The sequence below is a fragment of the Cyanistes caeruleus genome, chromosome 1 (assembly GCF_971803275.1).
Source record: "Cyanistes caeruleus chromosome 1, bCyaCae1.hap1.1, whole genome shotgun sequence".
Taxonomy (NCBI): domain Eukaryota; kingdom Metazoa; phylum Chordata; class Aves; order Passeriformes; family Paridae; genus Cyanistes; species Cyanistes caeruleus.
In genome coordinates this window covers 59,881,480-59,908,336 of record NC_141701.1, presented here as the reverse complement: position 1 = coordinate 59,908,336, position 26,857 = coordinate 59,881,480, and the positions used below count along the sequence as shown (strand labels likewise).

The window sequence follows — 26,857 nt, the reverse complement described above, 5'->3', positions numbered from 1 at the left end:
AAAGGTCACCCTAATCCTGTGACTGGTCTTCCTATTGCTGTGTTAGCCGAGCATTTTGCTGTCTCTCATTCAAAGTTTCAAAAAGCTTTCTGGAAACTGTGTGCTTGTGGCCATGCTGCCTTTGCACCCTTTCATCCATCTTTCTGGGAAGAGCTGAGTGTATTCCCAGTGTAATTTCAGCATTCATTAATCTGGCCGTGCATTCAGCCACGCTCATTTTAATTACTGTGTTTGAGCTGCTGTCACGCAGCTGGAGCCCGGGGCAGGGAACACGCTCCCAAACAGAAACATCATCTTCTCCAGTGGTTAATTAGGTTTCACAAGTATTCCTCTCCTGCATAAACAAAATCAGGAGCATACCCAAACAGAGAGCTTAAGGAAGGAGACAGGAGGAAGGTGTATTTCCTGAGAGATTGCTGTGCTGGTTGCCCAGCTGTCTTGGAGATCTTCACACGCTGGGAAGAGACACGACATGATATGGTTTTTGTGGCCAGACTCAGAAAGGTATCCAAGGGATGTGTTTGGAGCCCTGCTTTATAACCATAATGGGCAAATATGACAGATTGTTCCACGTTTAAACGGGTGTGGGTGGGTATATATGTTGCACGGTGGGAGTCTAAGGGAAACAATGTTTATCTTTTTTTCCCATAAATCCAGCGTTTTCTAAGCTAGTAATTGAAGATTAGGACAGTCACTTAAAATGGTGTCTGTGCTGCTTGAAAGTACAGGTAAACCCTTGTGTGCAATGTGGACTTGTACAATCCCAGCATCCACAGCCTGATGCTGGTTTAACTTTTGGCATCCAAGCAGCATTTCCATGACAAAATGTGGGCTTTGGGGCTTTTCTTTCTTTTGTTTTGTTTTTAAGAAGCAACATGTTGACTTTCTTTCCAGGATCCTGCATAAGAAATAAGAGTGCTTAGCTTTGTCATGCTGCTACTCCTCTCTAGAATGACAGCACAGTTATACCTTAGAGGTTTTTCTGCAGCAGAATTAATATTTCTTAAATGCTTGCGAACTTGTAAGTGGAGAAGTGTGTGGTTTGTGAAGGAGCATCTGTAAGTGAAAAAGGTCTTTTCTTCCCTTGTGCTTTTAAGGCACATGACCATTTTATTCACCTGTATCACAGAACAAACACTTGGGTTAAGAGTGGTACAAAGCATGGCCTCAAAGCTCACCATGGCATGTTTACATGCCATGCAGGGTTACCATTTGCTCTTTGATATTTTTAAACCTGAGCAGGCAGAAAGGTAGCTTCCATACAAAGTGCACTGCTGGAAAAGGTCTGGGGAAGCCGCCTTCCTTTCCAGCTGGGAGAAGTGGGAGTGAAAACTAAAGGCAGCATCATCTTTTTCCAAAAAAGGGATGGCTGGTTTGACACTTTTTTTTTCTCCTGATGCTATACATGTGGCAGTGACAAGCTGCTCCCAGGCAGCCCACTTAACTGGGGTAGTTTTCATCAGGCAAGCTAGGCTGTGAGCAGCAGGGAGATAGACAGCTTGTGTCTGTGGCCGTTCAGCCTGCACAGAGCATCAGCTGCAAGCAGACTGGGAAGGAACTGAGGACAGCAATGCCTGAACACACTCTCCTGGCATGGGCTTGTTAGAGAAGGCTGGGATGTGAATTAGTATCAGATAGGGGCCTGTCACATCACTTTGAAGCTGTGTGGTTCCTGGATGACTCTATTAACAAAATGGGAGGGGAAAAAAATGATTATTTTCTCACTTAGCAGGAGCTTGGAGATCATTGTTTTGTTCACTCAGCTTACAGTGCCTGCTGATTTTCTGAAAGGGAGGTTGCTAAAGAAGTTTCTTAGTAAGAGATTTTCAAAATTAATCAGGAAGAACACATACTGATTTTTTTTTTCCCTCCAGTAGTTTTGCACAGATTGTTGCAATGACTCCAAGATGTGCTTGTCCTTTTAGGAGGCAGAGAGAAAGAACTAGGCCCACTTGGAATTTAAAGTCAAATGTGAAGTCTTTTGAGAGCAGAAGCAATTTTGCCCTGAGAGACTTTACAAACCATGGTGGCTGCACTTTAAACACATAATAGAGTCAATGAGAATTTAAATTGCCAACATCTTTGTTTCCTGTGCTGCCCTTCAGACAGTTCTGTTACACCAGAGCAAAGGCAGAAGGGCAGTCTGTGAGCAGGGGAGCCAGGTGGCTGGAGGAAGAATGGCAGGGTGCGCTTTGCCAGCGCCCCATGAGAGAGCTGGAAGGAGATTGGCAATGGAAGCCAGCCCTGGATGCAGTAAACTGGATCATATTCTATCTCTCTGCCTAATGTCAGGAATGGCTTAGCTAGGGCAGGGAGGTCAGTTCAGTTTGAGCTCCACAACTGTCCTTCCCTACATACCCCAAATCAAAGCAGAAACTGTTTTCTTGTCCACAGCTGTTCTGCAGCTTTATTTCTGCTCCTCAGTGCAAACACTGCTCATGCATTCACTTACCTGCACCCTCATGGGCTGTGTGTCTGGCCTGGGGCTGTCTTAATCCTGTCCTGTCCCTTCCCATAATGCTGGTACTCTGGCATCTGAAGTACCTCCAGGCAGGTATTTCAAGGGGAAGGGAGACATTGAGTACCAGGTAATCTTCTCTGGGAACTGGCATTCTCCCCATTTGGCAGCCTAGGAACAGGCAACCTTCAGCTCTTGTTTTACAGCAAGTGGGCACCAGTTTTATCTCAACCTTCCCAGAATCATAGAATGGCTTAGGTTGGAAGGGACCTTTAAAGGCCATCTAGTCCAAGGCCCCTGCAATGAGCAGAGACATCTTTGACTAGATCAGGTTCCTCAAAGACTTGCCTGACCTGAAGTGTTTCCAGATGGGGAATCTACCACCTCCCTGGGCAACCTGTGCCAATGTTTCACCATCCTCACTGTAAAAAATAAAATACTCTCCTGTCTAACTTAAGTCTTCCCTCATATTTTAAAACCATTACCCCTTCTTCTATCACTACAAGTCAGCATCCAGGGGATTTGGATTAAATCCCTTGAATTTTTGCTCTTCAGCTCTAGCTTTGAAGTATTTTTGCTGCTGGGTCTGGTGCCGTTTTGGAAGAAAGATTTCCCCTCCCCAGTCCCATCCAGATTAATTAGAGAGCTGCAGTGAGGCTCCAGGAACCTAGCCATGATCAAAAACGACAGTCCCAGTACATGCTGCACCACGGGATTTGGTAGGTGGAGAAGGACAGGTTCGTGGTGTACTTGAATTGATCTTTGGTAGCCACAAGTACAGACCTTGCCTTGTTCTTTGCATACAGGCTCTGCACCCAGTGGCCTCAAGAAGCGAGTCCTCGAAGCATGACACAAGAAATAACTGTCCTTTTTACCCTAAAGTTATCTTTTTCTTATGTCTTTTTATGTTCCAAGAGTATCCTATAATTTTTACTTCCCAACCAGCACAAAAGAAATGATGGATTGGCACAGAAGTATGCAAGCATCTTTCTTCTTTTCATTGGGAGGAACAAATTGAAGCTGACAGCTCCTTGGAACCAGCACAACACATGAAGTAGTCACAATAATACATTTTATCTTCCAGCCCTTTTAGAGCATCAGAAGCTCTCTGGTCTCTGATGCCTCCAGTAAGCTGACCTTGGCTGGCAGAGCCAACCACCTCATTACTGCTGTCCCACTGCTCACAGCCTGCCCTCTCTCCTGGACCTCAGACAGCCTGATTAGCTGCAGCAGCAGCTATTGCTTTCCAGGTTGTACAGCTTGCTGGTAACCCTACAGTAACAATAGAACTGTTCAAATAATCCCTTCTGAAATTAACTTTTTTTTTTTTTTTTTTTTTTTTTTTTTAATTCAAAAACCTCATCTAGCTGCAACACCCAGAGATTTGTCCTAGATGATTTTGTCCTGAAAAGCCTCATCAACAGGAAAATTTCTAGTTATCCATTAACTCCAAAATGCAGTTGCAGGAGAGAAAATCTGTCTGGTCATCAGTGAGGTTCTGTTTTCAGATTGTACTCTTACCTCTACAAAACACTGGTCTAGACCAACCCTATCTTTTACTATTTAGACATTTCTATTTGAGCTGATCAAAGGAAGGAACTCCTTTTCAGTGAAATCTGTAGGAGACAGGCAAATAAGCATCTGTAAATAGTGGCAGAAGGTTCATGTTTCAACAGACCATGCAAGGTGCAACACCAGAGCTTCCCTTCTCTTTCCCCAAATTAACATCTTGCTGTCTGAACAGCCAAAACTGCTTGATTTGTGCATCAATGCAGTGTCTTCATTGTCAGATTTGTCTTGCATCTGCTAGAAGACTGAATCTGAACAGGGGAAAAAATTTTTGCTCATAGCAAATGTACACCTTGAGGATGCCTTAGAAGCCTTGATGATCAGGGCTTGTGCTTGGGGTTGAGATGATCACATTGATCTGTGATACAGCTGCAGGCAGCATAAGTCTGTATTCAAAGTCTGATAGGCATTTTCTTGTATAACATGAAGGAAAATGCCTTTTCCATAATTAAGCAGCTTAACATCCTCTGTTAATTTTATTTTAATTATTAAGTTTTAATTTTAAATTGTTTGGTATTTTAATTTTAAAGTGTTTGGTATTAAAACTTTTTAACTGTGGTACAGAAGTAGTGGTGCATGTTACAGCTTTGTGCAAAAATATCTCTGCAAGTAGCCCTTGGCCAGTGAGTCTCCTTGGGTATGGGCACACCTTTTTCTCTGCAAGTGTTGCTGGATCATGGCAGCAGCAGCAGCTATCCCTGTGCACTTTCCCAGCTGTACAGGCATATCAGTGGGTGACGATGCTTGTTGCTAATGCTCAAGTGTATAATGTGTTGCCCTGCATGACTGACTGCCCTTTCCTTGTCTCATTCAGCACATCCACAAAATAGTGTTCTGTTAGTTCAAAGAAGCACTTGGGTTTTCACAAAGAGGTGCTGGTGGCATAGGAAGCAGTTGGCTGTGAGGCGCTCTTTGATCCATGAGGCTTTTTCTTGAATTCGGTGTGATACTTGCAAGCCACGTCTACTTAGATACACACAAAATCTTGTATATAAGAAGAGATGTTTGCTAAAATAAACAGAGAAGAATGCTTAGCTTATTAGATGTTCAGATTAATAAAGCCAGGAGGTGGAATTGCTCACTGCAGCAAGTCATCTGTGCTACATGAAAGCAAACCAAAGCTTTATTAAAAATGCTAAGACTCAGCCGAGGCCAGGAAATAATCAGCTTAAAATTCTGCCTGCATAAACTAAGGTTTTGCTTTCTTTGAAATTGGAGGGGGACATTGTCATCATCTCCCCAGATGACAGCTGGATTACAAAGCCTTGTTTCATCATGTAGGTGCTGGACTGCAAGTGCTTTTAATAAATTTGATTTCCATGCCCTGCGCTGAAAACAGAAGTTCTCTGAAGGTTAGACAGCTTTTCATATGCAGTTATCCAGCAAAAGGTTGCTTTTTTCCCATTGTCTTGACCTCTACCCTTAAAAAGAAAATAAACTTTCTTCCTAGTAGAGAAAGTGGCAGCAGTGGATCCAATGTAGTAACTTGTATCTTAAACTGTACCCTGTATGCAGGGTTCCTCCAGGCACTGTATTTCTTGTGAGCGTGTCATGATGCCACCAGCTGAGGAGGACAATTGCCTCCATTGGCAAAGGATAGTTTTCCAAACTCAAAAGGCAAAATAGTTTTCCATCCTCGTGAAAAGCCATGATATCCTCCTTTTTCTATATCCTTAATGAAGGCCTGTTAATATGACGTGAACTGGAAAATGCAGAAATCAACAGAGAAGGAAAGGAGAAAGGAAGGGCAGCAGAGGACAAGCTACAGGGTCATTCTTAAAAGCTTGTCATTAGCCTGCAATGGCCCCAGTAGGTCTTTCTTTTAAATGGCATGCTGTGTAATAGCAGTGATGTGCCAAGATGAGCTGCCTTAATCTGTGCAATGAAAAGTTACACAAGATAATTACCTTGTAGTTCAGTGACAAAAAGCACTGTCAGATCTTTTTGGTTCATGCTCAGTTTATCTGCAATGTCTCTGTCTAGAAAACTCAAATGGTAACTAATCCTATGGCATAGCTGGAGCATATGGCATTTTAAACTCATGTTTTGGGTTTTTAAAATGTCCACTACAAATTAAATTTACCAGTTAACCCGACTAGATCTACCTGCTGTAGATTTAAGGGTTTCATCTGGTTTGCATTTGCTTTGTCCGTGACAGTAAACTCCAGGCATTTGTGAATGTTTTTGGGCAGGAACAGCAAAAGGCACAGACTAGCCTGTACCTATTGCATTAAACTCCCCTGCCCTTCAAAGAAGAAAAGTACATCAAGACTGTTTTGGGAATGGTCTTTGGTCCATGCTTCCCAAAATATGCACAGTAGTTGTGTAAGAAAGCCCTATCTGGCCCAAACCAGAACTGTGCCAGTGACTGTTCAGCGTAACCTCCTTTGCCCCAAGGAGCAGAAAGCCATTGCAGAGCCAAGAGAGAACAGCTTTTCTGTACTGAGAAACTCAGAGTTGTGGAATGCTTTGTGTTGGAAGGGACCTTTAAGGGCCATTTAGTTCCAGTCCTGGCCCCATCATGGTCACCTTCTAGTAGACCAAGTTTGTTCAAAGTACAGTCCAAGTCAACCTCAAATGTTTCCAGGAATGGAGCATCAGCAGCCTCTCTGTTGTAGATGTTCCAATGTTGCAACACCCTCACTGTAAAAAATTTCTTCCTTAGAGCTAGTCTTAACCTACTCTATTTTAGTTACAAAAGATTGCCCCTTATCCTGTTACTACAGGGTCTGCTGGGAAGTTTGACCCCATCTTTCTTGCAAGCCCCCTTCAAATACTGAAAGGCTACAATCCAGTCTTCTGGAGCCTTCTCCTCTCCAGCTGAGCAACCCCGACTCTCTCAGCCTTTGTAGGAGAGGTGCTCCATTCCTCTGATCATCCCTGTGGCCCTCCTCAGGACTCACTCCAGCTTGTCTGAGTCTTTGCTGTGCTGAGAGCCCCAGACATGGATGCAGTACTTGATGTGGGGTCTCACCAGAGCAGAGGGGCAGCACCATGTCCCTCACCCTGCTGCCCACATTGCTTTTGATGCAGCTCAGAATACTGCTGGCTTTCTGGGCTCCAGTTGCACATTGTTGAGTCATCTTGGTAAGTGTTGAAATTAAGTGTGGTTTCAGAAAGTGGTGGCAAGGAGAGCAGGTCTCCCTAAAATTCTAGGTATTTTTTCAAGTGGTTCCTGTAAACACTTGTGTGTCTATAGATCTGCTCTTTTTGTGGATGCCTGGTATAACTCTGTGGGACAGGGTTGGTATAGCTGTGTCTTCTGGCAGTCTGCACGTAGCAATCACCTTTTTTATTTTGCTTGTTTGTCCCATTAGTCATCAATCCTCTTTTTTCCAGCACCAGTGTCACTAACACAAGCTTTTCCAAGAGGGACCCTAGCATAGACCCTTACCCCCTTATCCTCTTTCAGATGCTTGTTACAGATCCTTTAATGATCTTGTTCAAAGAAAATGGTGGTGTTTTGGGAGTTTAGGCTGTTTCATAGTATTAGATATGTGCTCTTGTATCCTGTGCCTTCAAAAGGTTTTTAAAACTTAAAATACTGTAGCCAAGAGAATAATAAACTCTGCCATAACTTCAAATAAAATTTCTAAAAGTCATATATGTAAGAAGACTGAAGTTTTGAATTTGAAAATGAACTGAAGCCAAGAGACAAGCGAGTTGCATCAGAGCAGACAGCCATTCTTGGTTTTGCATGGATAGTGTTCAACTACTTGATGAAGAGAGCTTCAGGCAGATGCTATAGCCAAATGTAAATGAAGTAACACAGGACTTTTATGGCAATGCTCTTTAAGTGGCCACACTTGTAAGGTGTCAGAAAGATTAAATAAATCCGTTTCTGCAATGCTCATGTCTGAGAGAAGAACATCCAGCTTTCAAGATCTTCATCCTAGGACATGTAACGGTGTATCTCCAACAGTATTTTAGTGAGCAGTGTGCCATTACAACACTCCTGGAAATAGAATGATCATATAAACATCCATGGAGTTTTAAATCACCCTAATCCCATGTATTTAGAGAGGAGCAGCAAAGCGTTTGTATCTCATTAGTGGCTGAAAGGATTTGACAACAGTGATGTTTTACTTTCCTTTCAGGGATGAAAAGCCTGTCTTACTTGTTTAATTTAGCTCACTCATGCTTATATTAGAGCGTACCTGGAGTGGATACTGAGAACAGCTAGTTTGTCTGTCTTGGCTGAGGCAAAACAAGTAGTCTCTAGAGCAGCCCACTGGTTACCCAAACCATCCTGCTTGTGTTTACTTGATGCATTTACTTTCCTGCAGATGCAAAGAAATGGTACCCTCAGCTTGCTGTCCTTGTCCATGCTGCTACCATCTTCATTAAATGAGGGTTGTAAGCAGCAAAAATACTGGTGCCAAGTAATTAAAGAAATCAGCGTTCTCAAGGACAACTTTGCTAGCCATTGCTTTTTTCTCCTGTCACAGAGAAGATTTTTATGTTCATTCCTTGCACAGTCTGAGAAAGTGAAGCCACTCTGTGCTGCTTACACTTGACATGCAAATATAGGTCACTGCTCAGATTCTTTGTGGATTTTGCTAAAGGACTCTCACTGGAGCTGCATCTATTGACATCAGGGCTGTCTTACCCTGCTTGTGCTCAAGATGTTACTCCTGGGCTTGCCCAGATGTTACTGTTGGTCAGTAAGGGACAAGGGAGACCACCCACAGCACTCATGGGTTCCTGGGCCTCCCCTAATGCTAATGCTTGCCAAAATGGGCAGTAAGTTGGTCACTTTTTGTGGTCTGAGCTAAGAAATTAAAATTCCACACAACATCTGTGGTCAACCAGGCATATGCTAAAAGAGGTAGAGAAGTAGCCAGGCTGCTCCTAGATGGAGGAGTTCCCACAACCTGCTTTGTGTCCTGGTAGTCTTACTGCTGCTCACAAGACTGCTGCTAGTAGTTTATCTCCTGGGACTTAATTTTTAATTAAATCCTACATTGACATAAAGAATTATCAGTGATGAGTAGAATTGGAGCTGACTTCTAATCAAAGATGATTCTGCATATTGGGGTGGGTTTGAGCTGAATGAATGTCAAATGTAATTAGATGGTCAGACCCTGATCCCTCAGCCACACTCGTAAGTACAGTTATAGACCAAATTTTGCTTATTTTTGCTAATGCCAGCTGGATACGATTGCCCTGTGCCTCTAATGCTGTAGGGGGCAAGATTAGGGAGGGCTCCATGTGGGTTCCTGTGCATGCTCACCCCAGCCACCAGTGTGAAATAAATGTTGGAACTGAAAAAAAAAAGAGGTCAGCTGTCACAAACCCATCTGTTGTTTGCAGAGCCATTTAGGATCAAATTTATTTTCCTTGGGTTTATTACAGTGAAATAACTCATTTGCATTTTCCTCTCCTTAGGTTTTCAGCTGTACCAAGGGGAAGGTGCAGTGTAGGTCTTTCTCTGAGGGGAGGTAAAGCAGAGGCTCCCTGGCAACAAAAACAGAGAAATGAGGGCATTGCACTGAGTGTTGGTGAAGGAGTAGTCACAAAACGGGGAGGAAAAAAGCTAACTGTAGTATGAGACAAAAAGGGTGTTGCTTTCACCTAAACCACTGCCAATCCTTATTTCTGTGTTCTAGTGAGGTGATGAGAATTAGAGCTAAAGGAATGTTTTACAATAAAAGAAAATGGAATTAAAAGTCCTCACACTGACTTTGGAACCTAGACTGGTGTGAGAGATGACTTACTGAATTTATGGAACTATATTGCAGTGGGAGCATCAGCTATCGGGTTCTGTGTATTTATGGCCATATCTACTTTACCATTTTGCTCTTGACCTGGATTGTTAGCATTTTTCTTACTGTTACTATCACTTTTTGGTTTATGTACATCATCTAGTTTGGGTAGGAGGAGCAGAACAAACAACACGGGCTGTTCCAGATGGTAGACAATTTGTATTTCTGCTCAGAATGTCCAGTGATGAGCTAGCAAATACTGTAGCATTTGAATTGAAAATACCCTTACATGCAACATTTAAAATGTTCTTACAGAAATGAGACCAAAAAGTACAATAATAGCCTTGCTATTAATCTTTTTCCTAAGGCTTGATACTATTTGAAACAAAAGCTGAAATTTGGTACTGAAGTACTACATTTTAATTTATTAGAAACAGGTAATTGCACTTTGTGCTCGCTTGCAGGGATTTCTGCATGAAAAAGTAAAGCTCTCAGCTGTGGGCTTAAGAGCTGTAAAAGATGCATTAGTTGCATAAACATTTTTTGTGCATTGTAAAAACTGAATTCACACAAACTGAAGGTATTGAAATACAGCTAATAAAAGAATCACTGTAGGTGTCCCAGATGGACATCTGTGAGAAGTGTGCTCAAGCCTTCAGAGAGAGTTCCTGCTGGATGATCAGTGCTGAGGATGTCCCTGATGGGGGAAGAGACCACCTCAGCAAGAGCAGGATGAGTTGCAGTGGGCTAAGCTAGGATTCTTGGTGCTGCAAGAGACGGGGCAGAAGTTCCTTTCTGCTGCGGCTACCAATGGCTTTGATGCCCACCCAAGCGTGTCCCATGTACTCCCACATCTTGTTTGAAGGAGGAGGCTCCATCTCAGCTGCAGCTCCTTCTCTCTGCAGCACTGCTCTCTGCAGCCGTGTGGGTAAACCCACATGGCTCTTTCTGTACGCTAAAATTAATCTGAAGCTCATGGATCCGCTGGCCTTTCACCGGCTGATGTAGGCTTGGGAAGTGTGCTTGTCAGTGTAGCCATATGCTACTATTTAGGAATATCTCTAAGCCTTGGACTTCAGTGGAACAAATGCACATGATTTTATTCTGGCAACCAAGAATAATTCTTCAGATGGAGCTCACATGTCAGTACAGCTCTAGCAAATGCTGGCCTGCACAAGGGAGGAGCAGCCCAATCATTGGGAGCATAAAATGTGCCATGAAGGTTGTAATTTGTGTAATTGAATGACCAACAGAAGACACCTTTCTACAGGTGCTTCCAGGAGACCCCCACCCAACAGACATCTTCCTGACACATACAGAAGTTATGAGCCTGCTCACTCACACCTAAGAGTTTTTGTCCTGAAAGTGTAAAAACTCTTGTGCAAGAATTAAGTTTCTTGTGAAAGTTTTTATAATGCTCCTGAGCACTCTTAACCCACATATCACTGTCAAATTTTTATATTAAAAAACCTAAAAGGATGTCTACTTTCTCATCCAAGGTGCATACCACTGTACCTTCTAGGAACCTAGGAAACATGGAAATCATTAATTCCAGGTGGTTACTTGGGCTACTGGCCATGCTGGCCTTGAATTGCCAAAGTGATTCAGCTAAATCAGAAGTAAGAAGTTGGAAAATAAGTATTAAAAATTACTGGACTTTAGGCTAGAAAAGCAAGCAGCATGAGTTGAAGGTGCACTGAATGAGCTTGGCACTGAACTGAGCACAAGTGTAAGTTTAGAATTGCATTGTGCTCTTTGGGCTTATGAGTGCAAAGCAGAAAGAATTGGTTGTTTGGGAGGAGGACGTGACTTCTAGGGCATAACAGTTCCTTCCCTTATTGTGGTTGTCTTTTGGAGAGATGCATGGTCCTAAATGTCATCTCATTGCATTTAAAGGTTTTCACCTTTGTAGGCCAGCCAGCCCAATAAGCAGAACATAGACCTTGGCATAGATGAGAGAGGAAAATGTTCTTTTCTTTCATTAGTCACAAAGATACCAGCTCATTTGTCAGCCATACCCCAGGTTTGCAGGTAAGACATGTTCCTAGCATGCCAAATCCAATCAGTTGACTTTTGTAGCCATCTACTCACGTTAGTGGACCCCCTCAGCTCACCTTAACCTAAATAATTGTCACTTTGTTTTTAACAGACAGCTTGCAGACCATCACAGATCAACAAAAGAATCAACACACAAACCATCTCACTGTAGGGATTACCTCTCCTTAGATCCAGAACGGGCCTTGAACCATGTGTCACACAAGAAAATAATAGAGGAAAAAAGGATTATCAAAGATGCTTCCAGTCACCCAGTCCTACCCCACATTCCCATTTAATCAGTGATTATACATAATCCTGAGGTGTCCGCGAAGCCTCAGCTGCAGACAGCTCCCTAACACCTTATAGCAAATTCTAGACCTGGAGCCCTAACTGTAGCTGCTACAAGGAGAGAACAGGGGGAATCAAGGGCACCACCACCACTGTATATTGCAGCTTTACATGGTTGCTAGCACATGTCTAGCAAAAACAACTTCCCCTCATCATGTGGTGAGCAAAAAATACCATCTCCAAACTGGTCATGGGGAAGAAGCCAAGAAAAAAGGCTGTGCAGAAGTTGGACTAGATTTAGCAAATATGTTTCTGCCTAAATTTCTCCTCTTAGCTTGAATCAAAGTCCACACTGTTTATCAAATATTTTGGCACTGTGGGAGGTAGAGGTCTGTGCTGAGGGTGATGAAGAGAGGGCAGCCCTGTGGAAGTGATTGTCCTTCCCCACTCATTAGCTCAGGCTCAGCTGTTTCCCCATTTCCAGACTGAAAGGAGAGCTGAGAGAGGGGACTTTTATTTCCCTGGGGACAGAGACATCATCAATTATCTGCCATTCTCTGCTGCAAGCTGTCAGCGAATAGGGCAGAGGAGTACTGATAGGATTTCACCTTATCCCTTGACTCTGACGAGCTCATCATTCAACTGCTGTGCACTTAACATGGGCAGTACTAATTATATTAATTATACTTCTACACAGGGCTGCTTAAATTAGCAGTAAGGAGACTGGTGTCTTTCTAAAATAAAACATCCCTGGTTCATTAACTATATAGATTTAAAAGTGTAAGCATAGTCATTATATCCACTGCTGAAGTGGATCTCTCAAATCACAGAAGCATTTAATATCATTTTAGATGTGCAACTTGCATTATGTTGAGAGCAAAATTTATACTGCATGTAGAAGACAGTAGCATTATATCACGTGACTGCTAAATGTAGACTGAGAAACTTGATTGCTAGCTTGGCATAGCACCAGAATCCCCTTGGCAGTGTTCAGCTGTGGGGATACCCAGCAGGTCAGTAACAGATCCAGGTGAGTCCTCATGGGCTGAGCCCTACTGGAATTATGCTAGCAACTGCATTCATGCATATCATCAGGATACAACTGTATTATTAAATTCAGAGGCAGGTTTATGTAGTTGATAACAGAGAGACCTGTGAATGGTTTAAGAGGCAGGAAAAGAAAGCCCTCTGAACAAAGGATATCACAACAACATGACAAGTACTCCTCACTCAAAGTATATTTGCAAGATGGGTATCGTTAATTATCCATCGATGCAGTGCCCATATGCAGCCATTGTCTCTGTGAATCTGGGCCAAGGGGCTGATGCAGAGTCTGCAGTTTTCTGAGGTTGGTTGGAAGTGTCTGAGATATTCATATAATGAATATTAGTTTAAATCTTAAGAACAGATGGTGTTTGTACAATAGAGTCAACCTTTAACCTAACCAATGGAAAACAACTGAACAGAACTGGGAGATTTCACCAGTTCCAACTCTGTTACCTCCTTTTATCTCAGTTTTCTTCTGTACAGAAATTAAACATGCATTATTCACCAAGATTATATATAATATATAGGGAGAGGCCACAAGCCTATCTGGGCTCTGAGTTCTGACCATTTTATGCAAAACCAAAGCAAAAGTAGCTCCAGGCAGGTCTTAAATTTGCATTTCAATTGCACTTCTTGCACATTTTTTCTGGTATCTTGGGGAAAGTCTTAGCTACTAAAGCCTTTCAAAGCCATCTGAGTGCTTGAGCAAAATAAAGAAAATAAATAAGTACATTCCTTTTCCAAGATTATTTATTTTTTAAGTTTGCCCAAAGGAAAAGAAAATCAAAACAGTTCCAGTGTTTCTGCACAGTCATATTTGGACACTAAGATTCTGTTCAGAGTGAAAGCCATTCATATTCTGTTCATATTAATCTGAACGGAAGAGACATTGTGCAGAAGATGCTAGCATTTTTACAACAGCTTTGATTCTAAATCCCATATCTTTTCATGGCCAATGTGGTTGTGATTAGCACCCAGGTTCAAGTTTTGTTTTCTCTCTCTTACGTTTTGAGGAATGGTTGATGTTTATGCAGCTAAATCTCCTCTGACTGTCAGTGTTGTTTAGCTCCTCCTGGGTCTCCAGATGTTGTCAGGGTGTGTGTGTTAATCATCCTGTCAAGCGATGCAAGTGCTGAACACTTGCAAGGGATTTTCTGCTCCTTGGCACTCTGCACCCAATTTTTAATGCAAATCCTTGTATGGGAGCATGCAGATTGCAACCTAATTGTCTAAAGGTTATTTGCAAACCCAAAGGGAACTTGCTGTGCAGACCCCAAAGTACTGTGGTTGGGTGGTTTCTGCTCTGTCACTCAGGAGGTGGCTCTCTGTGGAGTTTGAACTGCTAGGCACAAGTTGACACAGGGAAACTCTGTACTGCCTATTGGGATGTGAGGTTTGACCCTGGAAGCTGCAAAATGCCTTCTGGCAAGTGCTGTGTCAGGTATCAGCAAGCCTGAGCACAGCTCAGCCCCACAGAGATGTGCAGAGAGCCTTATGGATGTAGCGGTGAGTACAGAGCCAAATTTGGGCTCTCATTGACCGAAGACTCAAGCACCTCCAGCTGTGGCTGGAGCATATTTATCCCAGTGTGAGTTAGCCAAAGTGCATCCTCACTGTGTGGTATCTTCTGAGTTTGTGAGGAGCAGCTGCTCCAGAGCCTCTCTGCTCCTCCACCCTCTCTCCTGACCGTGGGTTTCTGCCTAGTACAGGTGTTCATGGTCTTGTCTGCCTGAGAGCAACTTCTCTGTCCCAGGGGTTTATCCTTGCAGTGGTTAAACTCTCTGAACCCTGAGCTGGGTGGGCTGCACCTGGGCTAGGCCAGGGACACGAATGGTGGAGTACCATTACCTGCTGACCACAGGGAGGAGAAAACTGGTTTTGACTGCAGCCTGTGTGGTATTTCTGAGACTGTTCAGTCAGGGGGGCAGCCCTCACTTCCAAAACAGGAAGATGTACTTTGGTTGAGTTGTGCAATAGAGAAAATGTCTCATTTAGCAGTAGTGCTGACAATGCTGGGACTGGAAGAAGTGTTTCTGGCAGAGATCTTGCAGAAATATTCCTGAGAAAGCAGCTCCTTGGGCAATGCAGTCTCCTCCAAAGAGAAATAGTAGTTTGCCATGGCACCTACTGCCACCCCAAAGAGTATTTGCCCAGCCTAATGCTACAAATTAAATATAACTGAGTAGTGCACAATGTTTCCCCACATATTTGCTTTCTGCAGTGAATGTTTGCCATGCAAGCACCACGTAGCTCTGGTCCTTATCATTAATAAATATGTTCAGTTGTGAAGGCTCACAGTGTAGATCTCCGGCTTTCACAAATAGCTGGTTTTTTGGGCACTCGCAATCATTCCTGATCTGTGGGGATGAAAGGGCAGTTTAGACTTGCTGTTACCCCCTCAGCCCTGTAGGTCAGAGTTTCATCAGCTCCACTGCCTGCAGGCAGCTCCAGCCCCTGGCATACCATCCTGCTTCATCACCAAGCTCATCCCTCAGCCCAGCTACTGGACTGAAATGAACTAGGGGCATGGGGCAGGCTGGGTCCAGCTTTTAAAATAGATGGAAAAAAGCTGCTAAAATCCCTCTTTTTCATTTTCTGTCAGGTTATTTTTAAGCTGGCCTAGTTTCCCAGACTATTTCACAGCACAGTGGTGTTATCAGTTGAACTGACATCCCAGGAAGGATGGAGGCGGTGAGAGGATGGGTCCTGCAGGATGGGGCTGCACTGGCTGACCAGCTCCCTCTTTTCCAGCATCCCCGTTTTCCTCCTGCTCCCTGCCCTGCTGCCTGGCCTGTGTTGGCCATGGTGCTCCTCAAAGATCACTGGGACCATTCCTCTTGCCAGAGCAGTACAAAACCAAGCCAGCAGAAAAATCAATTTAATTGTCTGCCGAGGGCAGAGACAAGAAAAACAGTGGATTAAGGAGAAGAGGAAGATAAAGGCATCCCCCTTTTCCCTTGTGGCACAGCAGATAGAGCTGCTGTGAACCATAGCACTTCTCTGCTATTTATTTGTGGATAGATTGAAGTCATCCTAGTTTAGTGCAGATGCCAAGCTGGGCACTGGAAATGAGCACACAGAGGGCAAGGGCTTTCTCCCTGCTGAGACGACACCCCCCCCCCCCCCCCCGACACATGAAATGCAGAGCATACAGTGCCTGGAGCTTGTTTACTGCTCTTCACTCATGGTGGAGGGCATCCTTCTCATCACAGCAACCCCTGGGCTGAACAGCCATGGGAGAAAGAATCAAAGGGGAGCTGCAGGGCATTTGTGATGTATCAATCCTTTTAAAAATTATTATTGTGTATAATCACACTTCACAGTGACGGCGAGCGCCTCCTAAGAGCTCTGCACGCTCCCATAATAATTCCCAGGACAGATGGGGACACTGGGGCTGGGGGTGAAGCATGCCAGGCATGGCAGAAACTTGGGAAGGCATTTGGGTTATCACACTGAAGTATCGTGTTTCTAGTCCTACGTCCAGACCCTCTTTGTGTTTCTGGTACATTTTCAGTAGACCCTGGGCTGGAAGTCAGAAGTTAAAATAGGACCATTTTGGTTTTGAGTGGGGATGATTTGGAAATGCAAAGAGATTTGTGCCTTGGCTTGCAGCCCCTCATGGGGTTCAGGTACCCCTTAATGTCACGGATTGACATCAGGCTGTCTGGCCTCACTGCCTGCCTTTTACTGTAACTCCATCCTCACTGACATGCTTTCTCTTGTTTTTCAGGAATATCTCCAAGGCTCCCTGAAATCATGTCAATAGGATCACATTCATTTTCCCCAGGAGGTCCTAATGGGATTATTAGAAGCCAGTCCTTTGCTGGCTTCAGTGGGCTTCAGGAAAGACGGTCCAGGCAAGTGCCCTTGCTCTCTAAGGGGAATTTCAAAATCAGGCTTTAAAGGAGTCCTGGGCTTTAGGGGATGAAAGGGGAAAGGAGGTGATAGAGGACATCTTTCTCTCTGACTCTGACAAATAAAGTGTCCTAGGCTTAAATATCTGTATATATTGTTTGTATAACTAAGCTGTTACCCTCTGCCTGTTTGCCTCTCCCCTATTAATGCAGAGCTTCCTCACATGCCTCAGAGCTGTGAGAGAATTTCAGAGAATCATTTTAACTTAGGCAGTGGTCTTTAGAACATGTGAAATGTGCAGGAACATTGCACATGATTCCCTTGCCATCCCCTCCTGTTTAAGACCACTGCTACCTAAAGGACAGTTTTCTCCTTGCTGCACCATTACAAATCCAAAACAAAGCTGTTTCCCTCAGCTTGGCTGCAGAGCCTTTCCATGCACCACTTCCTAACTAGACAGGATTTAGGGCTTTGAGTCAGGCATGCCCAAGCCATCCAGTCCTGCATGCTACAGAGGCTACCTTATAATTTGTTTTAACTTGTGTGGTCTCCCAGTGTCAGACCCCCATTAAGCAACTGAGGAGTAAGAGCAGACAAAGGGTTGCCTCCCATTGTCAGCCCAAGTCAGTGATGGTTGTTAGATGCTGACCTGCCCACCAGCAAAGTCCCCAAAGAGGCACCTGTATGCAGCACAACTGTCCTCACTTTGCCATACACTCCATACTCAAGACCAGTGGGGTGTGATGCTGTTCTCATCTCTTAATCAAATCCCAACCTTCCTTTGGACCCACAGGCTTTACACCTGAGATTATCTGGGCTCCCTTTATTTTTTGCAGCTGATGTAGCTCAGCTCTCTCATGGGCGCTCTAATGTAGGTTAGGACAGGCATGGTATAAGACAGAAATGTCTGATGAGCCTCAGACTCAGCCTTGCATTTCCAGACAAGCTTTTATGTCTTGGGAAGCACATATCCCAGACTGCTTGAATTCTTAACCTGTAAAGAAATACAGTCCTTTAACTGGCAGGCACAGAAGCAGATTCATTTTTGCTAGCAGAGATAATATCATAAGATTTCTTCAAGCTACACTCCTTTGAGATTTCTATGATTTATAGGGATTTCTTCCTCTTTGATGTTCATTTTGCAGGTGTAACTCCTTTATTGAAAATTCCTCTGCGCTCAAGAAGCCCCAAGCAAAGGTGAAGAAAATGCATAATTTGGGCCATAAGAACAGCACCACGCCCAAAGAACCCCAGCCTAAAAGGATGGAAGAGGTCTACCGAGCCCTGAAGAGTGGCCTGAAGTATGAGCTTTTATCCTGCTTGTTGATTGAAGCTTTCTGTGACTTTTTAGAGCCTGGAGAAACAAGAACAGGGATCCTTCCTCATAAGAGATGAACATACACCTCTTGAAGTCTAGATTGTGACACTTGGTATCTAAAATACTTGTTTAGGAAACAGGAATACAGGAGGCAGAATCCCATTTCCATTTTGAGAAAAGCTCCCAAAGTCTGGGATTTCAACATCAGATTTTTTCCCCCTCTGAGCTTCTTAGAGTCCTATCAAAGGCTTGTATTGCCTTTCAGATAACATCCCAGATGATAACAGGGCTTTTATCAGCCAGATACAGGGGCAGCGACTGGAAGGCACCAGCCCATAAACTCAGCAGTAGATTAGCTTGCTTGAAACTGGTTCAAGGTAAAGAGAACACCGAGCTTCTATACACAGTTAAATAAGTGGGCTCCTATTTATTCCCAAAAAGGCAGCAGGGAACTGCTTTTAGGACAGATCAGCGTAAATTAGTTTTTGTCTGTAAACACATCCAGTGAGGAAAGCCATTTGTTAGACAGATTTTCTTTTAGGATGGTCATCAGCCAGCTTGGTATGTGCTGCAGAGCTCATGCATCGTTCTCTGGTTTGTGTTTGCAGTGAGTATCTGGAAGTTCACCAGACAGAGCTGGATAAGCTGACTACTCAGTTAAAAGACATGAAAAGAAACTCACGCCTGGTACGTGCCGTGCTTTTTCACCCTGTAGGTGCACAGAGGCCCTCTTGAGGTGCTGGAGCAGTCAAGGGATGAGTGTGGGGTACAGGGAATTTGCACTGATGCTTTTCTTCCCTTCTAGCCATGGTCTTGTTTGTGATTTCTGTTGAGTGTCAAACACTACTTTCTCATGGTGCTGTTGTGTTGCAAAATTAATCAGTTTCTTGTTCTCTGTTGCAGGGAGTCCTGTATGATTTAGATAAGGTATGGTACTCCCTTTAACACTCACTTTGCAAGGAAGCATTAATATCTGTACAGTGTACATGGAAACCTTTCTCAGAGGGATCTGCTAGCCACACCAACACCTGCATTTTCAAAGGAAGAAGTCCCACTCCCCTCCTCTTCCCAGGGGCCCCGGTATTGCCCTTTAATGCAGCATCAAACACAGTGTGCTCACTGTCTGGCATCAAACCTACCCCACCAACCATTTTCCTGAGGTCTGCCAGGTCAAACTGGCTCTGGGATGGGCACAGACAGAGACAGACCCCTGCCAGGCAAGGAAGGAAGGAAGCAGAGGAGAGAGACTTCCTTCTTCTGTCAGCTGACAGACATTAAATCCATTTCCTTGTGCAAATTCTTTCAGCCAGCTCCAGTCAGATAGGAGATGATAGGGGTGCACCAAGGGGCTGTGGTGGGTGGATTTAGGTCAAGCCCCAGTTCATTCCTGCTCTTGCCAGTTCTGAGGAAGAAAAATTGAAAATGTATTTTCCCTGCAGGAGAATTTGGGTGAAAGAAAAGCTTTCACAAACATTTCCTGAGCAAGTCTGACTTTTTTTTTTCAGTCAAAATGCCAAGCTTGGGTTTATTCTCAAAACCAGCTTTGTAAGGAAGACAGTGGGTCTTGAAATGCAAAACCTGATTGACATTAATATGGGATTATGGAATATCTCTGCTTCCTTTGTTTTTGTTTTTTTTAGTAATAATTGGAAAAGCCTAGAGAAATCCCATAAAATAAAAACTCTTTTTTATTTAAAAATATACATTAGGTAAATAAGTGAAGGAGCTCTATTGTCAGCACCAGCTTAACAGTGGTAGGTTGGGACAACTGATTCCAGATTCATGGTCAAGGAAATCCCATGCATTTTAATGAGGAATATCTTGGACCCATGGGGACTAGCAGAGCTAGTGTGGCAGTGTCTTACTGATTTATTTAAAGGTGCCTCACCCTCTGCCTTTTCCTTTCTTTCAGCAAATCAAAGCTGTTGAGAGATACATGAGGAGGCTGGAGTTCCACATTAGCAAGGTAATGAGCTCTCTCCTATCATCTTTCTTCTGCATCTGTTCCTATATTATTGAGGAAACAAACCCTTGGCCTCCTGCTACCCCTTTGTGCTGGGGAGGCTGCTCCCAGATTTGCTGTTTTCCCCATGATAGGCTGGTGGTTGGAGCCAAAGAAAGGGTTTCCACATAGACCCCAAGGTCCAGCCGTGCCCCAAGACACTCCCACATGCTTTTAGGTACAGGGAGAACATAGTGTTGGAGACTTGCTGGGGAAAATCTATCTCACAGCATGCTCACAGTGAAACTTTAGGTGGAAAGAGTTGCATCTGAAAGCAATTTAATTCAGCAGTTATCTCTAGCACACACAGCAGCTAGTTTGGATTTATTCCTGGATTTCACTGCTAATGCTTTTGCTGCGTGGTTTGGGGCCCACATCCACTTGAATGTATCGGTGAGAGTATCGGTGGAGGTACTTGTGATTTACACTAATACATTTTAGAGCTGGATAAAATCCATGGCATTTATTCTCTTACTTATAAACATAGCTGCTAGTGATTAGTTGCTTTTTTAAGCCTGACAAAGGAATGAATTATTTTTGACAGATGAAATGTCTTTTGAGAGTCATTTGAAAAGCATTTGCGCAGCTTCAAGTCCTCTAATTATGACAACCTATCCAAACCTTTTAATTTCAGTCCTCTCTTACTCTTGGAGCCGAAAATAAAAATATAAATCGTAAGGCGATAGACTGAGATTTTGTTCCCCAAGCCACCTACTCTTGCTGGCAACATGAATGGCAAAAATTAGTACTTGAAGAACATTTCAATTCAAATCCTTCCCACTTCAGCCTGCTCAGAGCTAATGCTTTCTGGGTTTATAATAAGAGTGAAAAGCACCAAATGCAAGAGGTAACGCTGGTCAGTGTTACTCAGGCTTGCCAACTACATGAGTTCACTCTCTGTAACCCACAGCAACAGAGACAAAAGGAACTGAGTGTGTGGCGTTAAAAGCCCACAGGCTTGGGCAGGTGGAGAAACATCTTTGTTTCTAATGATAGAGGAGGTTTTCTTCAGCAGTATTTAATCAGGGACACAGAGAGGCCTTCTGTCTTTTACCTGCCACTGCTCTGTAAAGGATGCAAAACAAGGAAAATGGGGTGCGCAACAGCAGATCCCACATACTTGGGGAGCACATGGGCATGTCCTAGCCACACTCACATGGGCAGGAGCAGGATATCAATCCCAGACCAAGGCTCCACTCCGATGTCAGAAGTAAATACCAAGTGACAGCTATTTATAGTAGCTGTCTTTAGCCTGCTGGCTTGCAAGAGAGACAGGAGTATGAGTGCAGAAAGCTTTTTTTGTAACTTCAAAATGGCAAAATGCTACCTGTGTCTTCATTACCTTATGCTGAACTCTTTTCATTTTGCAAAGCGTTCCCTGTTTTGGTGCCCTCAGGTCAGAGGCTTCAGCCACCAGTTGTCCAAGATAGCCTTGTAAAAACTGACCCAAGGCTTTGAAGTCATCAGAAACACAAGTCCCGTTCCAAAGTAGCAACAGCACTTTTTGTTAGAGGTTAAGCAGGCTTGGAAAATTAGATTTGAAACATGCCTGGATTGTCACATCAGGTGCATCCCTAATGCAGCACACAGTTATAGACTGATGAAGCTGAGGTGTGGGATGTGAGAAATACATACTGAGAAGTTCTGCTATGAAAATCCATTCCTGAGCAGGAGCACTGTGGGACACAGAGTGACCTCTTGATTTGAGACATAACAATGGAAAGAGTTAATTTAGGTAAAACCCAAATACCCTGTTTTAGGAAGGGCATTAGAAGCAGAAAGGAGAGACAGCTTCTTCCATTCCTGTCCTTCTTCTCACCCTGATTGTCAGGTTAGAAAACCCACATCTTCTGTATCTGACAGATTTAGCTTATAAAAATATAAAACATTATATACAGCTGCTGTATATGTGTACATATATTACTCAGCTGCAGTAAATGTATATGTTCAGTACAGGGATTAGAGGGAAAAGGGAAACCAAAGCACAAGGCATGTAAATCCATTGCCCCTCAGAAGCTAGATCCAGGTGAGACTTCAAACAGTGTGTGACTATGTTTTGTAAAACTTCTAGAACGCTTACAATGTTGGGTCCCTAAGTTATGTCAAAGGAGCGTAAGAAGATGACTAGATGTAAATGTCTGGGGGGGGTGGAAGTTCAAGGTACCTTTTTAACATCAGCTGTTTGTGAGTCCTTTACTTGTGCTGATTTCTAATATGACTCCCAGTTTCTGGAGGATGGATGGTAAGAGTTCAAAAATACCGCTCCCAGCTTCCAATACTGCCTATTAGTCAAATGTTGCAACAGCCTTGATCCATGCCTGATATTTGGGAGCCAAAGCCACTGCTGATCCTGTTAAAATGTGCCATTTACCACTTCCAGCCACATTTGGCAGCATGGGCATTGCAGTTGCCTTTTAAAGAGCTCTTCCACAGTGAGATGTTTGAGAAGCTGGCTGCATTCCTGCCTCACTGTTATGACGGGGAGAACATGAGTAGCAATGCTTAGAGGCATGCAGGGCAAGCAGGTGAATTGCTGGCATTTACTGTTGCTCTATTGAGATTTTTACAGCGGAAGTTACTTTTATCTTGTTTCTTTTCCACAGACTGTAACACTATCACAGCTTCATTTTCCAGCCCCCTCCATTGGATATAATGGTTTGGCTGAGTTTTCTTTTAGTGCAAATGACTTCACTGTGTTGATTTTTTTTTTCTGGATTTTCCAGGGTTTTTTTCAGTACTCTTTCCTTGTCCCCACTAGGTGGATGAGCTTTATGAAGCCTATTGTATCCAAAGACGCCTCTGTGATGGTGCCAGCAAAATGAAGCAAGCTTTTGCAATGTCTCCTGCCAGCAAAGCAGCTCGAGAGAGTTTGACCGAAATCAACAGGAGCTACAAAGAGTACACAGAGGTGCATCCTAATCAGTTCATTATTATCACTCTCACTGTTTTAAAGCCATGGGAACTTTGCCACTAATTGCAGGGAGAGTTTCATCCAGATGGAAGAAGTACAAGCAAACTCAGCAAAAAAGAATTAGTATTTGTTTTTCTTCAGGTGAATGCCTGATGACTGACAAAGACAGGTTACATGGGCCCAAAGAGCTCCTTGAAATAACAGTTTAGATTCTATGAGAGCAGAGTTATACCTAGGAACTTCAGCACAAAAGCAAAAGTATAAATCTGCCCCAGAACTACTTAAACTCCTTCCTGCCTGCAGATTTAGAGATGGCAGGTTGACTGGAAACCATGCACCTACAGACATATGCTGCATCCTTTGCTTTGTACTTGCTGTGATCAAAATCTATGTTATTATACAGGCAGTAGATGATGAACAACAGTCTAATAGTGTTGCAAACATCCCAGCACACAGGCTGTGACAATACTCCAAAATGTGAAGGAAGAGCTGGAGAAGGTCTAAATACCCAGTCTCTCACAGTCTTTCTTAGTGCAGTCCATGTTTCTTGAGAGATTCAATCATGCTGGAAGCCACTTTGACATAGAGCTGCTGCTGTTGGCACAGGTCCTGGCTGGAGAGGACCGGAACAGCAAGCAGGTTACACTCCGAGGACAAATCCTCCTTTTGCCATCAGGAGGATTAGCACACAGCAGCAGAGCAGCACGGGATTGCGGTGTCAAAAAAAGCAGGCATAGCTGCCATTTTTTATGGCCAGACCTAGGTAAACAAGAAGGATGGCTCTGAGATTGGTTTTATTGCAAAATGTCTTTAATTTGCCTAACAGAATCTATCCTTACAAACAGACCTTTAACAAAAAAATCCTCACTGTTTTCTTTTCCAACACAGAACATGTGTACCATAGAAGCAGAGCTGGAAAACCTATTGGGGGAGTTTTGTATCAAGATGAAAGGTAAGTGCCTTTTCACCTTTCCCTTCTTTCTCAGAAACCATAGCTAGCAGTTGCTGCACACATTGGTGAGAGCATTGAGACATGCTGCGTGTTTAACATGCATTTATGACAGGTGGGGTGTCCCACCCCCCCACACCCATTGCTGAGCCTTCAAACCCCAAATTTACACCCCTGCCTACTGGAAAGCATTACAGAAACAGGAACACAATGCTTACAGACTTCCTGAGATTCTGCTTTTTGTTTTATAGACTAATTACCTCCCACAAAGACTCCTCCCAACAGCCAAAGCGATTCAGTTTCGAAGGCTGCTGTAATTTTTGCCTCTATTTCAGTAATTCTTCGAGAAGGTGACTAGGAAATTATCTGAATTTCCATGGAGCTGAACTTGAAATTTAAAATACCTTCTTAATTTGACATCAGCTATTTCTGACTCCCTTACTTTTGCTAATTGTGACCAATACTATTTTTGACCAAATGTTAGAAAAACAAAAAGCCAGGGATAGTTTTCCTAGATAACTCTGTGATGGCATTCACCTTTCTTTTTTATTCCTTGCCTTTATGACAGGGGAGTTTATGGGGTTTGAATACAATGGAATCAGTTTTACTTGAAGCCTCAATGGTTCATCAGGTATTGCTAATGCTGTTGTCCCTTTAAGACTCAATGTCCTAAAGAAGAGATTGGCAGGGGATATCTTTTTTGGATCTTCAGTCACTGGCATGAGAATAGTTCTATAAAACAAAGTCAGCATCTAAATATTCATGAACTCTTAATTCTTCACTTGATATCTTGCCATTTAAAACATCCAGAGTATTGCTGGTGGAGTTTAGAGAGCTCACAAATCTCATAGAAGGTTTTGATTCTGCCTGCCTCGTCACAGTCATTTCCTATGATTGCATTGCATAAGATTAAGATTAATCTTAGATTAAATTCAAATAACTACTCTGCACTCTCATATTAGAGAAAACAATTGCAGCAGATGTTGGCGATCTCCTAGCTCCATCCCTCAGGTTTTAGAGGAATACACAGAGACTGAGCCAGATATTTCTGTACAGGAACCCACAGCAGAACCACAGCATGGATGAAACAAAGTCAGTGTACAAAGGGATTTTCCAGCTCCCTTGGAGCATTGCTTTACTTGCTGTAAGTGCAGTGCACAGTTCCTGATAGTGGGACATGTTGTAGAAGGTGTCACAGTGTCACAAATGTCTTGGCTGAAGAGCCCTGACCCCTTTTCTTTTGGATGCCAAATCCTCTGGCAGAGCTCAAGGGCTCTGTAGAAGGCAGGTACTGCACTCAGGTGTGGGAGCAGAGCACAGAGCACGAGCAGCAGCTGCTTCTGAGCACAGTTTGCATCACATAAAGAAGTCCAAAGTGGAAAACAGCAAAGAGAAATGCCGTATTAAATATTCTCTAATTAGGGCATCTGAGATTTCTATCTAGATAGTTTTCCCTAGGAATAGGAATCCTGTAGGACAATACAGCCATCGCTATTGCTAAGGCTTGCAACAGCTCTGGCACAAAAGCCTGCAGATCACACAGCAAGTTTCCCCCTTAAGTTATACTACAGCATATCCAACTAACTTTAGGATCTAATTTAAAATCAAAGCATTCCTCTCCCCAAAGCTTATCTGTTCCTAGCCGTTCCAGTGCAAGTTATTTTTATTTTGTGCCCTCTGTCACTTACACTGAAAGCAAGCCAACCTACACAATGCTGTCAGGAAGCAGAGGAGCTGCACAGAGCTTTTATGACTGGTATTTATAGAAAAAGAAAAAGCCTAATAATTTTTCAAAATGAAGATAATAAATGTGCCAGCAGGCTTAGCTAACTGTTCAGGATTAATCAGTTGGTGAAATTTACCAGGGAAACCCAGTGTGGAAATTCCTGTATGGAATCTGCGTGTCCTGTTGTGATATACAGGGAAGTGCCCTTCTAGCTGTTTGAAGAGGCAGGGTGGCAGGAGGTGAAAAGCCCAGGTGTTTCACTCAGAGGAGAGCAATACACTGGCCTGACACACCGGTGGCTCTGCAACACAGAGCCCACCATCAGCAGCCACAGTTCAGCATCCTGCACACCAGCAGAGCTGCACATGCTGTGTGAGCTTCAGGTGGCCCTGCCTCCTTACCACAGCCATGGGATGGCCCTCCCCCTAATTACTTATGCTGACTCCCCAGAAGTAATTTCCTGTCCTGTCTGCATCAAAGGCACAGTGTGTGAAATTGTATGATAGAGCCATTGGTTCCTGCCATTTTTTTAATCCCCAAGAGCCATTCAGTCACCAACAACTTGTTTCCTGTGAAAGTGCTCATGCCCTGTTGTCAAGTCAGCATTTAGCCACCTCTTCATCATGCTGAAAAGACTTGACCAGCCTGGTTGGGCCAGTCACAGCTCACAGATCTAGACATCCATATGGAGTTTTAAGCCGGAGTTTCCTTGCCCACCCCCCCCATTCACTGGGCAAAAAAAAAGGACCTTTTATTTTCCTCATATGCTTTTGGTGATGTGTCCCAGGAGAGATCAAATTCACTTATAAAAGCATGCCTGAGGAGAGAGAGGCGATGATGGAGTGCTAGTAATCTTAAATTATTTATAAACAGCAAATAAATTAGGAACGAATTGGTAATATGAGCTCTCTGCAAGGGCCTCTCTGGTTCTGCTAAACACTAAGATGAGCAAAGAAAACTATTTTCTGGTCAAAGAAATGGAAGAGGCAGAT

At 43.5% G+C, this 26,857-nt stretch overlaps 1 protein-coding gene across 5 annotated transcripts in view; it reads left to right on the top strand.

Moving 5' to 3' along the window:
- Positions 1-26,857, top strand: part of RIPOR2 (RHO family interacting cell polarization regulator 2) — a 108,338-nt gene that overhangs the window by 58,533 nt on the left and 22,948 nt on the right. For all 5 annotated transcript variants that reach the window (XM_086894738.1, XM_023921689.2, XM_023921691.2 and 2 more), the window contains exons 2-8: positions 16,835-16,961; positions 18,105-18,260; positions 18,886-18,964; positions 19,181-19,204; positions 20,190-20,243; positions 23,038-23,187; positions 24,079-24,142. In XM_086894738.1, the coding sequence (XP_086750864.1) occupies positions 16,835-16,961; positions 18,105-18,260; positions 18,886-18,964; positions 19,181-19,204; positions 20,190-20,243; positions 23,038-23,187; positions 24,079-24,142 (654 nt within the window). The remainder of the gene's footprint in view (positions 1-16,834; positions 16,962-18,104; positions 18,261-18,885; positions 18,965-19,180; positions 19,205-20,189; positions 20,244-23,037; positions 23,188-24,078; positions 24,143-26,857) is intronic.